The 15,962-nt window shown below is 36.8% G+C and overlaps 1 protein-coding gene across 1 annotated transcript; it reads left to right on the forward strand.

The window, feature by feature from the left end:
- The first annotated feature begins 5,768 nt into the window (after positions 1-5,768).
- Positions 5,769-11,058, forward strand: LOC123523570 (thioredoxin-like). Its single transcript, XM_045301230.2, has 6 exons — positions 5,769-5,903; positions 8,139-8,174; positions 8,477-8,545; positions 9,875-9,934; positions 10,225-10,284; positions 10,933-11,058. Exons 1-6 carry the CDS (start codon positions 5,877-5,879, stop codon positions 10,999-11,001), a joined length of 321 nt encoding a protein of 106 aa, XP_045157165.2. The 5' UTR covers positions 5,769-5,876; the 3' UTR covers positions 11,002-11,058.
- Positions 11,059-15,962: the final 4,904 nt, after the last annotated feature.

Raw genomic sequence — 15,962 nt, forward strand, 5'->3', positions numbered from 1 at the left:
ACAGGTGTTAAAAGTTTCAAAGCTTTATCTCAAAAGACTTTGTCAAAATACAAACTGGTACGAAAAACTAAACCAAGAATTCTAAGTTGAAAGGGGCCATAATTCAGCCAAAATCCTTGATGGAGTTATGTGCTCTTGCCTATAACTGGCCATGGTGATAGTAAACAAGTGTTGAAAGTTTCAAAGCTTTATCTCAAAAGACTTTCTCAAAATGTGGACTGGTACGAAAAACTTAACCAAGGTGTGACGCCGACGCCGTGGTGAGTAGGATAGCTCTACTTATTCTTCGAATAGTCGAGCTAAAAAGTGGGTCAGTTACACAAGAGTAAGACTATTCACGATGATTAACCCTCCTTTTTCATACTATGGGCTGATGGGCATAATTTGAGCTTTTTCATAGGCGACGTCGCTTATCAGATATCCATGCTTTTCACCTTGTAGCTGGAGACAATTGCTCCAATGTGTTACAAAAACATTAAAAGAAACACTGTCTTTTTTAGTTTTATTGCAAAGGATATGCCTTATCCTTATATGATCAAAATTTTATGTAACTATACGAGTCAAAAGTTCAAACGCCCATATGTACATAAGTATCAATATTTCATTTAATATTATACCAAATACACTGAAATTTAACATGAGTATCACATAAATATCCTGTAACAGAATAAAAAACAAAAACTTATCAAATACCACAGTAGACTGCGATAAAATGCATTAATTGATTGAAGGGGGCATTTTTAAAGTTTGCAGGATAGGTCAGAAGCGCGTAACGGTAACATGAACGGTCAGCGATACCAAAAGGACATCTTGTGTGCTGTGGTGGTACCTTATATCAACGCACATCCGGCGTACAATCTCATTTTCCAACAGGACAACGCACGTGTGTGTGTGTGTGTTGAGTTTATTTATAGTCGCCACCGGTTAATACCATATGGGCAACTGTTGCTACAATTATTCCCTCCTCCTTCATCACATCGTCTTTTCTTCACTCCCGTTATAGAACATCAATTATATCACATCGTAGTTATATGTCTTCTATTGTGGATGTCAACGTAATTATATGGTGCCTTCTTATGTTGTAGTCTGCGTAGTTATATTGTATTCTGCGTAGTTATGTTGTAGTCTGCGTAGTTATATTGTATTCTGCGTAGTTATGTTGTAGTCTGCGTGTTTGTCTTTCTGCTGTTCAGACCTCCCTATCCTGCTATATAAAACGTCTGGTCATCCGGAATGCATCCCACCGCCATGATCTGTGGTAAGCCTCGGTGCTCCGCATCATCAGCCGTCTTCGCCACCGCGTTGTACGTCGCCCCCACCGTCCGAAGCGCCACATCCGATCAGCCGCCCAATGATCTATTCGCAAGAATTAATAAAAAGGTGGATAAGACCGCAACTCGGCTGAGACCCGGCACTCCGGCCGCAGAAGAGAGGTCCAACACGATGGCATGCATAGTGCCATGTCCTCAGAGATGGTAATCCGGCATAGTGTTGGTAGACTCCAACTCACCAAGCCCTCGAGACCGGGGCGCGGATCGGGGTACATGAACGCCCGTTAAGTATTAACCCTGGCGATCGTCCATATGTCCCGCCATCTTCCCTTTGTGTGCCACTACCGAGGTCCCGGAGTGTTGGCGTGTATCCTCGTCCATGAACCAGCTGAAGACCTAGAAACGCTCGAGTCCCTGTTGAAGCCACAAGCCCGTACTTCTGGTCTGTGCTGGGCCTCCGTCAAGAGCCGTAAGAGCACACCAGCCACCCGGTGAGCTTGTTAAAACCGGATAAAAACACATTAAAAGCAACATGCTGTCGACGAAAGCCCAAGTCCAGTTGGGTGCATACTCCTCAGGTCCTCAAGTCGTGGCGCGGCTCACCATGTAGACCACCGACGAATACGTTGTACATATTGGCAGGATGCACTCCGGTTGATTGTTGTTCCCTTTTTACGGCCACACTCCCCGGTTTTAGTCATGTGACGCTAACTAGGTCGACAATATACCGACAATATACATGACCCAGTTAGCGCCATATGTGCCCTCTCCACGACGTGCACGTACCGGGGAGCTCGGAGAAGACAACGCACGTCCGCACGTGGCTCGTATAAATATGGCATACCTGCAGCAGAACGGCGTCAACATTCTTGATTGGCCTGCGTTATCTTCCGACATGTCGCCAATTGAGCACTTGTGGGACGCGCTCGACAAGGCGATCCGCCAGCGTCACAGACAGCCTAGAAACCTACAGGAACTAACCAATGCGATTATCCAGGAGTGGCGTAACATTCCAATTAACTGTGTGCGTCGTTTGATCGCATCAACGCGAAGAAGATGTTTAGCTGTGGTGAATGCTGCTGGTGGCCACACCCGCTATTGACTGATCCTGCGAACTTTAAAAAGGCACCATTCAATCAATTAATACATTTTATTGTTATGTACTATGTTTTTCTGTTAAGTTAATTAAATAAAATATCGAAAATTATGTACATATGGGCGTTGGAACTTTTGACTAGTATATAATTATACTCGCCCTTCAGAGAGCATCAAAATCAAGAGCAACATTTAGTATGAAAATTATTTTTCAAAAATAGGCCTACACAACATTTATACTGAAATAAATGAGTAACCGACAGCTTAAGTATGAAACACTTAGGGCTGTTACAGGAAAAAAGGCATGGAGTGTGTGTGGGGAGGGGGGGGGGGGTGCAGAATGCCATTCTAAACAAGAGCTCCGCCAAGCGGGGCAATATACACCCGAAGAGTTATATCAGAGGAGGATGGGAGTAAAATTTAAAGAACTTAACTGTTGAAGCCCAAAGGACAGGAAGAACAAAAAGAAGAAATTCAAAAAAAAAATTCTAAGTCAACAGCAAAAACTATAAGTCCACAAAAAATCCTTACCAGGTATAGATATGTCAAAATGCACCTAAAAATTGGAGATACCATCCATGTTGTACCACAGAAAAGTGGTCTCGGTTTTTCCCTATGACCAATAATAGAATAGTTACACAATAAGCTATTTATAGTAACATAAAAGGGAAGTAATTCAACAAAGGGTCATGATGACCCTGAATCGCTCACCTGAGTAATATGAGCCACATGTTTCAAATGGCAAACTGACTCTAAAATATTATAAAGTAGGTCACATTCATGGTCACTGAAAGTCAGTTTTAAGATTGGTGTGCAAAACTGTACATGTCATCCAAATTTCATGGCTGTATCTTAAAAAACAAGAAAGAAGGTCAAGGTCACAGTCAAGTGACTCCTAATTGCTTAGGGTCATCAGGTAATTATAATTAAACAGTCTAGGAAATATAATCTGATAATATTCGAAGTATTTATTCCTATATAACTCATATAACAAATGAACCCCACGGCGGGGCCTCTTTCCATCCCAGGGTCATAATTTGAACAACATTGTTACAGATCCACTAGGCAATGCTACACACCAAATATCAAAGGCCTTGAACTTTCAGACACGAAGATTTTTAATTTTTTTCCTATATAAGTCTATGTAAAAATTGGGACCCCCCGGGGCGGGGCCTCTTTTCACCCCAGGGGCATAATTTTAACAATCTTGGTAGAGGAGCACAAGGCAATGCTTGATATCAAATATCAAAGGCCTAGGTCTTGCGGTATCAGACAAGAAGATTTTCCTATACATGTCTATGTAAAACTTGGGACCCCCGGGGCGGGGCCTCTATTCACCCCAGGGGCACAATTTGAACATTTTCATAGAGGACCATTAGATAATGTCACATATCAAATATCAAGACTCTATGCCCTCCCCGGTAAATTAGTCCTACAACGAAAAGTCGAAATTTAAGCGATAATATCGTGAAATTATCGGCCAAAGAACCGGCACGAAAAGTAGAAGTTAAGACTTTAATTTATACTTTTCGCCCTACAAATTCAGTCGATAAGTTGAAATTTGCACGACAATTGTCGCGTTACAAACTTCGACTTTTCAACTTTTCGAGGAAATATCTTAGCACGAGAAGTTGAAATTAGCTCTCTTAATTTCTACTTTTCGCGCTTGATTCTAGGTCGAAAAGTTGACGTTTGCACGACAATTGTCGGGTCAAAAACTTCAAGATTTCGACTTTTCGCGGTAAATTTATAGCACGAAAAGTATAAATTAGATGCTTAATTTCAAGTTTTCGCGTTTCTGTCTAGGCGAAAAGTCGATGGCGGAAACAGGATTCCGTAGTCTTAAGTGTGGCTGTGTGCAGTATGTAAACTCCATATCCCAGTCTTGTTCCCAGTTTTTCAAGTTTATGTAGGCTTTTTTGCAAGTTCTCACCGTATGTCTCTGAGCATATTGTTAAGTATGCTATGGTGTTGGCAGCAAATTTTGATGGACAATCATGAGTACTCCGTATGTTTCCGCAAATTAATTTTCGGCGCCCGAGTATTCAAATTCTTAATTCACACGATGTCGCATGTGCTGATAGCTGTGTGGACAAAACGTTCTCCTGCCAGTCACGGAATTGGTTTAAACAGTATTTTATTGATATAATTACAATTGTTACAGTTTTACAAATATACAAACATAGAGGATTGAGTAGGAAACTATAAGCTTTTTTAGAAACTCTCTCCCTAAATAATGGAATTGTAGGTTCAGGTCCTGTGTCTGACCTTGTTTTTCATTTTAACTGTAAACTTAAAGTTGCCTCAAAACACTATTTTTATGATACACTTTTGAAAGAAATACACTAGTACATTTGTATTCATTATTCTTCTATGTACATGTCACTTAACCTCACAATAATCTTTAAAGCACCTTAGATCCTAAGACCAGCGTTTCCAATTGAGCCGTGCTATGGGAAAACCAACATAGTGGGTTTGCGACCAGCATGGATCCAGACCAGCCTGCGCATCCGCGCAGTCTGGTCAGGCTCCATGCTGTTCGCTTTTAAAGCCTATTGGAATTGGAGAAACTGTTAGCGAACAGCATGGATCCTGACCAGACTGCGCGGATGCGCAGGCTGGTCTGGATCCTTGCTGGTCGCATACCCACTATGTTGGTTTTCCCATGGCACGGCTCAATTATTTTCAGGAAAACCCGGGACGAGCGTTCGTTCATTCAACAGACAATTCATGCAGCTGGCGTCACCAGATGAAAAAAAAATCATAAAATAAATATTAATTGAAAAAAAAAACAACAATAAAAAAACTCCCGTAAAATGTGTTACAGAAGATCATGTAGGAATAAAAGCATTTCAAAATTAATTTCATCGAATTAAAAATAGTCGGAACTGAATTCGAACCCATGGTAACGTGCGTGACAGTCGAAAAGCTTAGCAATACACCACCATGTTATCGGTTAACTATACAGGTAATTTTGTCGTTATAAGTCTATATACAGATATTTCAGGATACAAAGATATGCATGTATCTCGTGAAAGAACGAAAATGCCTGAAAATATTGAAGAAAATTAATTAGTGCTAGGCCAATATTTGTGGACACTAGTACTATGTATATGTGTGAAAATGGTATTGGAGTTACAAATAATAGATTCGTACGCAGGGATTACTTTAAAAAGTGAAGACTCGTGCGGTGCCAACAAACAGACACCAGAATACTGTTTAATAGAGAACAAATATGTTTCCCTGCGTAGCTGGCTTAGCCTTATCTTCCGGTAAGGTAACAATCAACAATAGCTAGTTAAACACAAGGAAGACAAATCTACCAAAAGTTCAATATTGAATAACAAAAGTAAAAAGAATGTATGAAGTGTAGCCAAGACGGTAATAATGACATATGATCCCAACGATATAAAACAGTCGTAGTAGTGAATCAATATACTTGCCCTTTATTTAAACGTATTTTGGTTTTAAATCGTGTCGTTGGGTATATCATATATCTGTCCTTTCAAAATGCCGGTCACTGAATGTGAATCAAAGGTTGGTTAACTTTTTTGTTATTATTCTTAAACACTTTGATAAATAAATTTTTAAGATTACGCAAACCTGTCTTGATAAATTTTAAACATCGATATTTTAAACACTGATATTTTTAAATACCCACAGTATTTAAGGTAAATACCATAACATTTGATGGTCAGATAGCATAAATGGGGTGTAATAATAAGCTGTTCTCAACTATGCAACAGAGTTAGATGCTTCACGAGTTAAGACTTCGTTTTAGTAAATACAGTATGTTGTTGGAATCATCTTACGCAACCAAGCAAATTAATAGTAGACTCTGTTTGACTGAGTATGTTAAAGAGTCATGTCATCAAGTCTCTCCTGTAACAAATGTGTTTTTCTTATTTCTTACCGATACATTTATTTATATTTTAGAATATATGTTCTTCAGACTGAAATGCGTTTTATCTCATCTGATATATATATATATATATATATATATTGAAGGCAGCTTTTAAAAGGCGACCGTACACAAAATATACAATACGACCAACACCACTGACTTAACTGATTCAAGGGAAAACCATGATTCCACTGAAAATTATAGTTTATTTCCAAGTCTTTATAATACTAAGTGCAGCAATATCAAATTTAACTATTATCACGCACTTTTGACTACACAGTTTTTAAATGAAAACTCAATAATAAATCCAATACAATAATTCTACGTCACTGTTTAGGCAGTAACGAGGTTCTGTCAACTCAGAAACATATCTTATTAATATTAACTATATTTTTTCCTTGCTTTAAAGTTTTATCATGTAACGTTTAAGTTTTATCGTATATATTAATCTTGTAGTTTTGAAGACTTTGAACTTTAATGCTGTTGCGAATGTATATTGAACAGCACAAGCTGCATTCACAATATAAATTAATTTTGAATTCAATGATTTTAAAGTAAATACAATTTATTCTTCATGTGACTTAAGTGTGGGAAGTGGGGTGGGGGTGCACCTTCCATTCCAAAACTGTTACATACAGACAAAATACCACTGGTACTGTAGGTCCTTACCAACATTTATGCACCTGTCAATATTTTGCCCGTCCGGGGGGCGGCGGGCTGACCCAGGGGAATTTGACATTTCAAATTTTTTTTTGTCTAAATCCCCACCCTAGAGGCAAACTTTTTTGTCTAAATCCCACCCTAGAGCCTGGTTGGTACATCAAATGTTTGTCAAATTCTCGCCTGTCGGGAATGGTCTTCTGTCTAAAGTCCCGAGTATGCCCGCCGCTCCCTCGGGCGGGCGGGCAAAATATTGACAGGTGCATTAATAGAAATACAGCTGTTCTTAATGTGGCACTGTCTTTGTAGACAAAAACACGCAGTTTTTTTTTTCATAATAGAGCCGTAGAATTAAGACTATTTATCGCGTATTACTTTAATGGAATATATTCTTATGAAGTTGGTTTCAATATTCGATACAAATTGCTGGGGGTAAATGCAGTGTTTTTGTTTGAAATGTACGATAAAACGTGACATTACCGTACTTGTACAAATGACATTACATGTCGGCCTAGACGAAATGGAATCCATTCTTGGAAAAACTTTCTAGCATTCAAGGGTCAGAAAAAATACTACATAGTTCAAAATATGTTACTTTTTACACTCTTATAAAAAAATTTCTGCTTGAAGAAATTTCCACGAAAATAAATGTTGTCTCTTTTATAGCTTTAAGTAATACTAACTTCTTGTACAAGAAGACCATGAGCGTAGATCAAATTTTGATTTGTTTTATTTTCTGGAATTGGGAACAAAGCCATGTTAAGAATTGCTTTACAATAGTTTGTTTTATGTATGATTGCATTTTACGTAATAAAATCTGTAAAAAGAAAACACAGACGCAACCACGCAACATAAGCAGACTCGGTTTGGTTGAATCTAATGAAATGCGCAACACCTGCCATGCCATAAAGTAAAGAATGTTGTCCGTGATCTTAAAGGAGAAGAAATTTTAACAACAATGAGACCAAGTACATAGAGTCTTTACAAGGCGACTCGGGTATTCACATGCACATTTTATATCACTTAGTAGTGCCAGGTGCGACGGTAAGCATTACAAGTATTCATACAGTTCAGGCTTAGTTGATATCTTCTACACAATGCTTTACGCCGGAACTTATGCATGGTAGATAGTTTCTACTGTAAGTCGAAAGGCTCCCCAACACCTTCAGCCGACGATCCAACGCTGTTGCTATTTTTCTTTATTTCAGAATGAGTATGAAGCACAACTGGCAAACAATGGCAGTAAACTTATCGTCGTTTTTTTTTTTTTTTTTTTTTTTTTTTGGTTGGATTTAACGTCGCACCGACACATGATAGGTCATATGGCGACTTTCCAGCTTTAATGGTGGAGGAAGACCCCAGGTGCCCCTCCGTGCATTATTTCATCACGAGCGGGCACCTGGGTAGAACCACCGACCTTCCGTAAGCCAGCTGGATGGCTTCCTCACATGAAGAATTCAAAGCCCCGAGTGAGGCTCGAACCCACATCGATGAGGGGCATGTGATTTGAAGTCAGCGACCTTAACCACTCGGCCACGGAGGCCCCAAACTTATCGTCGTAGATTTCACGACTGCTCGATGTGAACTCTGCAAACTGATTAAACCAAAATTTTATGTAACTTCATATCACCACAACCATCATCATCATCGTCATTAGCTCGTCATCGTCGTCATAAGTTATTAAATATCATTACCACTATACTTATGCCAGGTCAATATGCTGTAACTGGAACTTTACATCTAATTATATTTATCCGAACTGCAATGAAATAAGCATTAGCTCACCTGTGCATTTGGATGAGCTATTGTGGTCACTCACTATCCATCGTCCGTCCGTTAATCAGTTTTCTTCAAACAGCATTTCCTCTGAACCCATTTACATTGGGCATTGAGGCTCCTTGGAAAACCTTCTTTGCTATAATAGTCGGGGCAACAGAAAGGACATACTTCAAAAAATTTCTTCTCATAAGCAGATGGTCAGATTTAAAAATGATTTTAAGCTGACCATAAACCACGATTGGTAAAATTATTCCGGAAGTGATCAATTTTCATTTTTCTCCTGTATGTATCAAGTGAAGGCTAACGAAAATGTCTGGTCAGTAATTGTATGTCCGATTTTTAAATAATTTCAAATACATATTCATCAGGTGGCCCACTACCATGTTTGTTTAAATTAATTCTGGATTCCTAAAAAAAGATACATGGCCGCAAGAGTGCGCTGTCTCCATAAGGTTTAATATTTTTAAGAAAATCTTCTTGACAGAAACCGATGAATTTCGCTAAAACCTTAAATTCTACCAAGATTGTTCAAATTATTCTTTTTCATCTGTAACATAGCCGACAGAGGGTATAGTCACTTTTCACTGTTTTTACGAAGTGGTGAACTTTAAAAATATCTTGAAAAATGAAACTATGAGCCCGATTTCAAAATAATTTCAAAGACATGTTTCTGCAGTAACCCTGTACCAAGTTTTTTTTCCAGATTAATTCGATTTGTTAAAAAACATGTCCAGCAAAGTTAAAGATAACAACAATCAGAAAAATCAACACTAGCTACCCCGCTAAACCCTCGGTAAACCCTCGGTTCGACTTCGAAGTAATTTTACACAAAACTTTAAAAAGCGAATCTCTATCAAATTCTTCAAATGATTTTCACTTGTAAAACTCACTGTCATAAGAGCGAAAAGTAGATAATTTTCAATATATGATACTCCAAAACCTTATGTCGGATTAAAAAAAAAATCCCAGATATGTTCTTTGGATGGTAGATAACATTGATGCTGTATGGCTTGTTTTTCGTATAATGACTCTAATAGGAAAAATTTGATTATGCAGGCCACTTTTCACAGTAATTTGGCAGAAAGGTTTTTGGATGACTCTATACAAATACCTATTTAAGGTATTGATCTGGCCTATTATGACCTCTAGTTTTAATCTATTTCAGAAACTTTCGAAAGCTTACCCGCATGTAGTTTTCCTCAAGGTGGACGTAGATGAAAACAGTGTAATAATTTCTATATCATACAAAAGATATTTCCTCAATTTTTATACATAATTTCATCTTAAAATGCAGTTTACTCATGACATGATAAAAGGAGTCTGTAACACAAATAAGTATCAAACTAAAGCTGCTTTAACTAAAGTTTATTTTATGTATATCGCATCAGTTCTTTAAGTAATACTTTATGAAAAAGCAGTTTCGCGATGTAAGCAGATATCTTTTAATTCGCTGATATTCTTTAGTCTGGAAAAGGAGAAGGATCAGCTGTTGAATAAAGGAGATTTCTGTTTCAGGAAATTGCTGCAGAATGGGGGATCTCGGCTATGCCAACATTCATTTACATAAAGAATAGGGTAAATACATCGACGGTTCTTTTCATCATTCTCAGTTTGTGTTTTCTTTTATTTCCAATCAGCTGGTCAATATTCACGAACTTGTAAAAATTCCGGTTTCTGCAGAGCCGCCTTACCGCCAAAGCAGTTACCCTCAAGCCGGATATTTCAATCCGCACCTTCAACCAGTGAAACATTCTTATAATCTCCAGCGTAGGACATAACTCCTGTACGTTATATTCTACGTATGAGTGCTTACGTAAAAGTTAGTGAGAAATACGTAGGATTTAGAGCGTCGTATGTAGTTACTATGCCATACGTTGTACGTAGGAGTAAGGAGTTCTAAGTTTTACGTAAGACAATCGATAAATCCTAGATCTGCTTGGGACTTATTTCAAATACTTCAGCTGACACCAGTAAACTGCACATTTTACAAAGTGATAGACGAGTGATAAATGAAAATACTACCTGGATTATACTAATTTTTGTTTTTCGATTACAACAATTAACATTCAACAAATGCAAACAAAAAAACAAAACAAAAAAAAACACCAGTATTTCAAAAAGAAAAGAATAATTTAAACACAATTTTTGAAACATGTCCCTTTGGAGGAAAAAATGATAATTGATGAATTGTGCCTTAAAAGTCTTTGATTATTAATATTTCAGGGGAAAGTTGACGAACTCGTAGGCACTAATGCTGTTGAATTGGAAGCAAAAATTAATAAAAACAGATAATCAATCAAGTAGACTTACCAGTGTGTTTTTTATGAAAACAATAAATATCATAGCATATTTGCCCAGGTCTTTGTTTTTATTTGTCAAACAAAACTCGTGGAATAAGGACATTATACTTTGTCCAAATATTTTCAGGCTTCCTTGTCCTGTGCAATAGATAACCGATCTTTTTTAAGTATTAATACCATGAACCGTATAAGCTTTTGTACTCATGTAGAAATTATATATACAGTCAAACCTGTGTTAAAGACCACCTCTGAACAGAGACCACCTGTATTTGCTAAATACGGCCAATATATGAATCGTTCAGACACAGATATAATTTCCTAAATAAGTTTTATAATGAAACTTTGTAAATTGTAGTTTTGGTTACAACAATATCTTAGAGTCAAATGAACATGCATCTCCATACCAGGTAGCTTGTTTTCAATACATGTACATCTAAAAGAATCTTCACATTATCACCGTTGAACTTCAATAATTTGCTAAGACACAATAACTGAAGACCTTGCGTAACACTGGATAGCTTAGAGAACTTATCATATACTTTCCGGGATGCTGATACCAAATCCACTTTATTACGAACCATGAAAAATAAATGATCTAAGACCAGAAATGTACGACGCGGAAAGTTTTATAGACATTATGATATATATATATTTTTAAACCCCTGTAATGAATATTAGTGACTGATATTTAATGGTTAAAAAACAAACGTCATATAGTTTGTAAGGTATATATTTGACATGAGTTGTTGGAATAATCATTTCTGATTAACTTTATTAATTGATGGAAAATGTCCCATGATCACAACTAAACAAGTCACCGCTATTTCTGTAACGACCGTGTGCGCCTACCATCCACTCAGTTTGAGGATGAGGTATTATCTGTGTATACCGTATCTAACGGGTGTATGTCAAAATCCCTTTCGCTAAACAAGATGGTATTGATAGCCTTATATCGCTCACCTGAGTTACACTGCTTGCTTGAACAGTTTTGGAAGATAAATATGCAAGGAAAATGTGTGTGAAATTATTTTGAAATACGATATTTATTTATTCTAACATGAAAATTTTTAAAGTTTCCACTATATTATATAGGGAAAAGTGACCACGCCCTCTGGCGGCCGTGATTTTTGACGAATCAGAATAATTTGAAAACTCTTGGTAGAGAGTGACACAAGGACCAGTTGTGTTAGATTATTTTAAACTTGGACCAACAGTTTCATACAAGAAGATTTTTAAAGTTTCCGTTATGTACATATAGGGAAAAGTTACTGCACTCTCTGGTGTCCATGTTTGTTTATTTCTTTTTGTTTTTTGTTTTTTTTTTGTGTGTGTGTTTTTTTTTTTTGACGAATCAAAATAATCTGAACAATCTTGGTAGAGGAGCACACAAGGACCCTTGTGTTAACTTACTGATATTTTAAAATCGGGCCAACAGTTTCATACAAGAAGATTTTCCAATATAAACATATAGGGAAAAGTGACCGAGCCCCCAGGCGACCATGTTTTTTTTTTGTTTTTTTTTTTTTTTGAAGAATCAAGGTAATTTGAACAATCTTGATCAAGGGTTGCATAAGGACCAATTATGTGAAATTATTTCAAAATCGAACCCGTTTGAAGATTTTTCTATTTAAAGCTTTGGCGGCCCCTTTGTGCAACCAAGCGAAACCATGTGAGAACACATGGAACATTCAGGCTTTCACCAAACGGTGGAACGACGGACGACGGACGGTGAGCGATCACTATAGCTCGCCCCGAACACTTGTGCTCATGTGAGGTAAAAAGGGTATCACCTATGTGAAATTAAAAGGGGTATCATAATTCCCCTTACGAAAATATCAGGACTGTCATAACCCCACTTCATGACATTTATAGAGCATCAAAATTCTCTTGACTGAAATCCCATTCACTGAAAAAAAGATAGGATGTTACAAAATTATGAACAGGGTTTATATTTGAAGGTTTATTTTTATATGAAAACTACACGAACAGACGATTTTCTACCCAAAAAGTGTTTTATTGATAACATTGGATAAATATGTAAATCAAATTTAGATGTAAGGTAAAGAAAAGCCTCTCTTTTTGTAGCAAAAGTGCTCATAAAGGCATTGCGATTCAGCTGCTGTATTTAACATTGATCGTGCCCATAATACGTCGTGAATGTGTGTCAGTTACAAATATAAGTACATATTATAAATGTAATCAGTGAAAAAATAACTGGACAAATACAAAAAGTGTAATTTTGCTGGACGGAGACACAACATAAAAATAACAAATAAAAGGCACCATAACAACATTTTCATACCCGCTTCTTAAGGTATAGGTCCATGTTTCGGAGAAAAAAGTTCGAAAGTCATCAAATCATAGAAAGAAAGCATTGTTTTACATGAAAATTTAACAGCATATAAAACATTTATATTATGCTACAAAACCATTGTCAATTTTTTCATGTATATACTGAATTCCGGAAAGGGACTGCATGAAGGGGTCACACTTCTGGACAGTTCAGCGCCTTTAAAAACTCACCATTTTGAAAAAGGTGTTACATGTCTTCATTTTGATGCATTTGCAACATCGTGCGAGTGTTTAAACTTTACATAACTAGGTAAAACATCGTTTTTGACAATTGTTTACATTTATTTCTTTACAAATGACATTCTTATTCAAAGGGGGACAACTCATTAAGAATATTTTAAGTATCCAACACTGTGGGACAGAACAGTAAAATATGTATTGGACAGATAAGTTGTTGGTCAAGATGCTGTTTATTTACTAAAAAAAGCTGTAATTTTGTGATATACTGCTAAACCTTAAAGCAGCATGCCTCCAGATCGTTCGACAACAAATTTTTTTTTAAATATCTTGAAATAAATTCTATATTTCTTAAGAAGACTTTAAAACTTAATTACTGACACACTTTATGTAACGGAAACACATGAGAATGTGCTGTTTCTACTACTAATTTTTGCTATAAAAATCGAAAAGCGTTTGTCACGCTTTTACTCCAGGTAAACTCTTTCCATTATAAATATCTATATTTTGAAGTCATTATTCACTACAAGTTTCAGCTATAGCGCTATTGGTTACGACGACAGGAAAATGTCTTTATTGCCGCGGCGGTCCGGGGTTCGATTCCCGACGCGATCATCATTTTTTCTTGATTTGGAACTTTTAAAATATGTTTGAAACAAAAATTCATATTCTAACGTTCATAATATGACCAAATTTCAATTCGAAAGAAAGATTATTTTTAGCCAAATCTGGAGGCATGCTGCTTTAATGTTAAACCAGTAGAGTTGTCGACTACCGTGTCAGTTTGCTCAGTCATCACGACAGCACGGCAGAACGACACTTTCTGTATTCGTCAAGTTGTCATGTTGATCTTTTCCAGATTCACACAATAATCAACTCCCCTCTGATCATTTGTCCACTTGCAAAAAAAAACAACAAAAAAAAAAAACGTCATACTGACAGGTTTAAGTGTTTTAATTTCTATTCGTTTTAGACTTTCTTTTAAAAGGCAACTTCAGCGGCACTAGTTCTGCTCTTAGAGTCACTTCCTTCAAGTAGAAACTAATTGTGTTGTTATTTTACTCATGTCTACTGGAAGACGCCAACACATCAGCTCGACAAATACAAGATGTATCATTCTACTGTCAAGCTGGAGGGGCGAAGACACGAGTACGTTAAGGCGTTTGAAATGATTTAAACCAACTAATTATTATTAACGCCCACTGATTCCAACCTCTTTTTCATTATGACACGGAAAGAATAAAAGTCAACGAAGGAACTATGAACTGTGTTGATCTTCAGGATTGTACAACCGTTGTAAGTGCAGTGACATTTGAAAACCGTTCACTAAGAATCAAAGTACTGCAAGTACAGTACTGATGGAAGGTGATTTATGTTAGTATGTGTATGGAAAGAGTCCATTCCAAAAAAATGGCACAAACGCTAACAGCGCTTTGATAGTTAAAACCCCAATACATATAGGATTTGATTCGGCTAACAATATCATCAATAGTTATGCATTCAAACCCCCTATAAAGTAAAAAGATGTTAAGTAAAGGCATGCAGCCGATAGTTATTCGTAGTAAATTACTGCGCCATTGGTATACATTCAAAGTATGTTTAACTATTTTTTTACTGTGCATGAGTACTTGTAAGTTTGTGATCAAGTCCGCGGCTGCCTCAAAGGTGGTGTTAGAGTAGGCCAAATTTTCCGGTCTGTAACGAAAATGACGTCAGAGGTGGTAAATTATTCCGCATTGAACTACATTGTACAGTGGATAGATACAAAGTAGTTGTGAGACAGTCTATTCCTGATTAAATTCTGCGCGGTTACATTGAGAAGGTGATTTTTTTTTTTGATAAATCACCTTCCAAAAACTAAACAGTTGTCGCTATTACCAAAACACACACACACACACATGCGCGCGCGCACATGCGCACGCACGCACACAGCAGCTTGTAGCTCAAACGAATCTTTTAATAGATTTAAAAATATCGAGAGTGTTTCAGTACTCTTTTCAAATAAAAATAATTTTCTGTTTGAATTGTCGTTTAAAATAACAAAAATACCCTTTGCTATTTAGATTTCGATAGAATAATGTCATAAGGTCGTCGCATTGTACATCCCAAGCAAAAAAAAACAAAAATAAATAAACGGCCAAAAAAGGACCGGCTCCAGATTCAAAAATCAGCCTAACATTACGATCTACCTGTATATTTATTTTCTTCAAAAATACTAAATGAAAAATTTAGCAGACAAATCCTTCGAACGTACGATACGAAAAAAAAAAAATAAATAAATGATGTATTTAGATTTTGATATACACCAAGTTCTGAAGGAAATAATTGTTGTAGAAGTCATCAAAATAATACCACAAAAATGAAATGTGAAACCAAAATGGATCAGATGTTTCAATTTGCAACTATTGACTATAGGAAAGGCAA

Source organism: Mercenaria mercenaria, chromosome 3, assembly GCF_021730395.1.
Source record: "Mercenaria mercenaria strain notata chromosome 3, MADL_Memer_1, whole genome shotgun sequence".
NCBI lineage: Eukaryota > Metazoa > Mollusca > Bivalvia > Venerida > Veneridae > Mercenaria > Mercenaria mercenaria.

Coding starts and splice junctions, on each gene's coding strand:
- LOC123523570 (XM_045301230.2), top strand. CDS start 5,877: ATGCCGGTCACTGAATGTGAATCAAAG. Junction 8,175..8,476: donor AACTGGCAAACAATGGCAGT/AAACTTATCGTC, acceptor CACGGAGGCCCC/AAACTTATCGTCGTAGATTT. Junction 9,935..10,224: donor TGGACGTAGATGAAAACAGT/GTAATAATTTCT, acceptor TTTCTGTTTCAG/GAAATTGCTGCAGAATGGGG.